General features: G+C 36.3%; 1 protein-coding gene across 2 annotated transcripts in view; it reads left to right on the top strand.

Moving 5' to 3' along the window:
* Positions 1-1,999, top strand: part of LOC105269334 (uncharacterized) — a 3,651-nt gene extending 1,652 nt beyond the window's left edge. The window contains exons 1-4 of one of the 2 annotated variants that reach the window (XM_011309479.1): positions 473-596; positions 961-1,223; positions 1,455-1,685; positions 1,791-1,999. In XM_011309479.1, the coding sequence (XP_011307781.1) occupies positions 545-596; positions 961-1,223; positions 1,455-1,685; positions 1,791-1,937 (693 nt within the window). In that variant the 5' untranslated portion in view covers positions 473-544 and the 3' untranslated portion in view covers positions 1,938-1,999. Of the gene's footprint in view, positions 1-472; positions 597-960; positions 1,224-1,454; positions 1,686-1,790 lie in introns of those variants that run through there. The other variant, XM_011309480.1, reaches the window with a different exon arrangement.
* The last annotated feature ends 183 nt before the right edge of the window (positions 2,000-2,182 follow it).

The following is a 2,182-nucleotide window of genomic DNA, read 5'->3' on the forward strand; positions in this document are numbered from 1 at the left end:
TTTTTTTTCTCACTGCATTACAGTTTATTATAGCCTATATAAAAAAAAGAATCTGTGAAATTTTTTTCTTTTCAACCAAAACCATTCTACCCATCTCTCACTTTGAATTTTTCCTAACCAATCATATTGCCAAATAGAAACTACCAACACTGTTCCAAATTTTCTGGTCACAATAGAAAAACCAAATATTACAATTACAGGAGTTATCGATTTCATTGAGATGATTGATTTTTTGGTGGTCGCGAGTTTAGTAAAAGTAGACATTGAGGGAAAGAGGAAGGGGTGCTCAAGAAGTTCTCAATAAATTTTTTTCGTAGAAAATAATAAACTTTACTATCTCAGTTTTTCCTAGAACTTCAGATAAAATTTATTCAAATGATTTTACTGTCCACGATGACGTGACTATTCATATTAATTTTCCGATATTTTTCTCTCTTTGAAATTGATAAAAACTAGATGCCAGACTGTAAAATTTTCTAGTGCTTTTTTCTAACACGTAAGATTCTTGTCTTGACAGTCCGTGGAACAGCATTATAGATTCATCATGGCTTCGAGATTTATCCTATTATTATTAACAATTGTAGCAACTCTTTCAGGTAAGAGCTAAATAATAATTATCATTATGAGAATTTTTCTTTCCACATATGTCCAATATCTTGACCATCTCAAATGAAATTCCGATTGCCGATTTCTCCCAGCGAAATAATAAATAGATATCCATATGGATGTGATTTGGTTCGTGTAACATCGCCCCTAATCGGTGAATATTTATCAAAATAATTAACTAATCAACCAAAAAATTGGCATCAGAATAGGAACATCCGAAATTCATTTGACTGATGATGTCTCTATCGTTTCCAAATAATCAAATCCCGTTAATAATAACCTGTACCGAAGTTTTTCTGCCACGGACAATTCACCAGGACTAGCCTATTAACAGTAATGATAAACTATTTTCAGAAGTGAAGAGCGAGAACTGGGCATTACCGGTTGCCTTGGGGCAGTTTCCTTTCATTGCAATCATTAGATACAGTAATGGGCCGGTTGCCATTGGGGCCCTGATCGCTCGACGCCTGGTTTTAGGGTCTGCCGCCCATATGTTTCGCAGGCCTGTAAGCATTATGATCCAATTGGGATGCATATCAGTGCGCAATTGTTATACTCCACAGATCCCAGTTTCTGAAGATTACGATGAGACATACCCTACACTTATCATTTTTAGGGTAAGTTTTTAGGGTGGTGGTAAGCCCTAATAATGAACAAGAATGATTATGTCGAGATGATATAGATGATTGTGGCACTGTACGAGTCACTTCCCGCACGATTTGTGCAAAAAAAAAAATTAATGTTTGCATGATTTTTTAGGAAAGTTTTTATATTTCATGCTATTATATCCGTATTTTCATAGCGGAAACCACCACTTCTTCCATTTTCATTTTTTCATATTTTTTCAGCTCATGGCGGAGGCCGAATTGAGTGACACGATTCGAATAATTCCATTCGCTCCTCCAAGAGATTATAGTAACTTAATGTGTGAATACGTGGGGTTGAATGGACGTAATGGCATCATATACTGGATGCCAGTGAGGCTTTCCGATCGACAATCGTGCCTAAAAAAAAGGGTGAATGTTCCTGAGAACCACGCATGTTTCCAAGATTTTGCCCCGTCTATAATTCTACCCGATGTAAGCATGAATATAAACCGAGTGCCGGCTATTAATACAAATGAATTACTTCCACTAATGACTTTTATTTTGCCGACTAAATTTATTGTTTTTTTCCCACTGCAGAAAACCCTTGGCGGGTCAATAATTTGCGGGGAACGTTTGGTCGGAATGATGAGCATGTATTCAGTTCTTCACAAAACTGGTCCACACCGCATGTACGATTTAACTACAAACGCGCGTCAGCGCGCTGGTATGCAACGATTTCTGTAAGAGAGTTACGAATTTGTAATCTCGCGCCACTTTAGGCGGACCAATAAGGAATCGTCGCGTCATGATTTCGAGATTTTCGAGATAATCGATTGTCAGGCGTGTCCCTTTTAGAATAGGACTGTGAAAAAAATTCTAAGGTTATGTCACTTTTAACGCAAATGTGTATTACAAAATTTATTTTCATTGTATAATTTAATCTTACTATCAATTTACTATGATATCCGAAGTTGTGAGATAATTTTATT

Source organism: Fopius arisanus, unplaced genomic scaffold (assembly GCF_000806365.1).
Source record: "Fopius arisanus strain USDA-PBARC FA_bdor unplaced genomic scaffold, ASM80636v1 scaffold00067, whole genome shotgun sequence".
NCBI lineage: Eukaryota > Metazoa > Arthropoda > Insecta > Hymenoptera > Braconidae > Fopius > Fopius arisanus.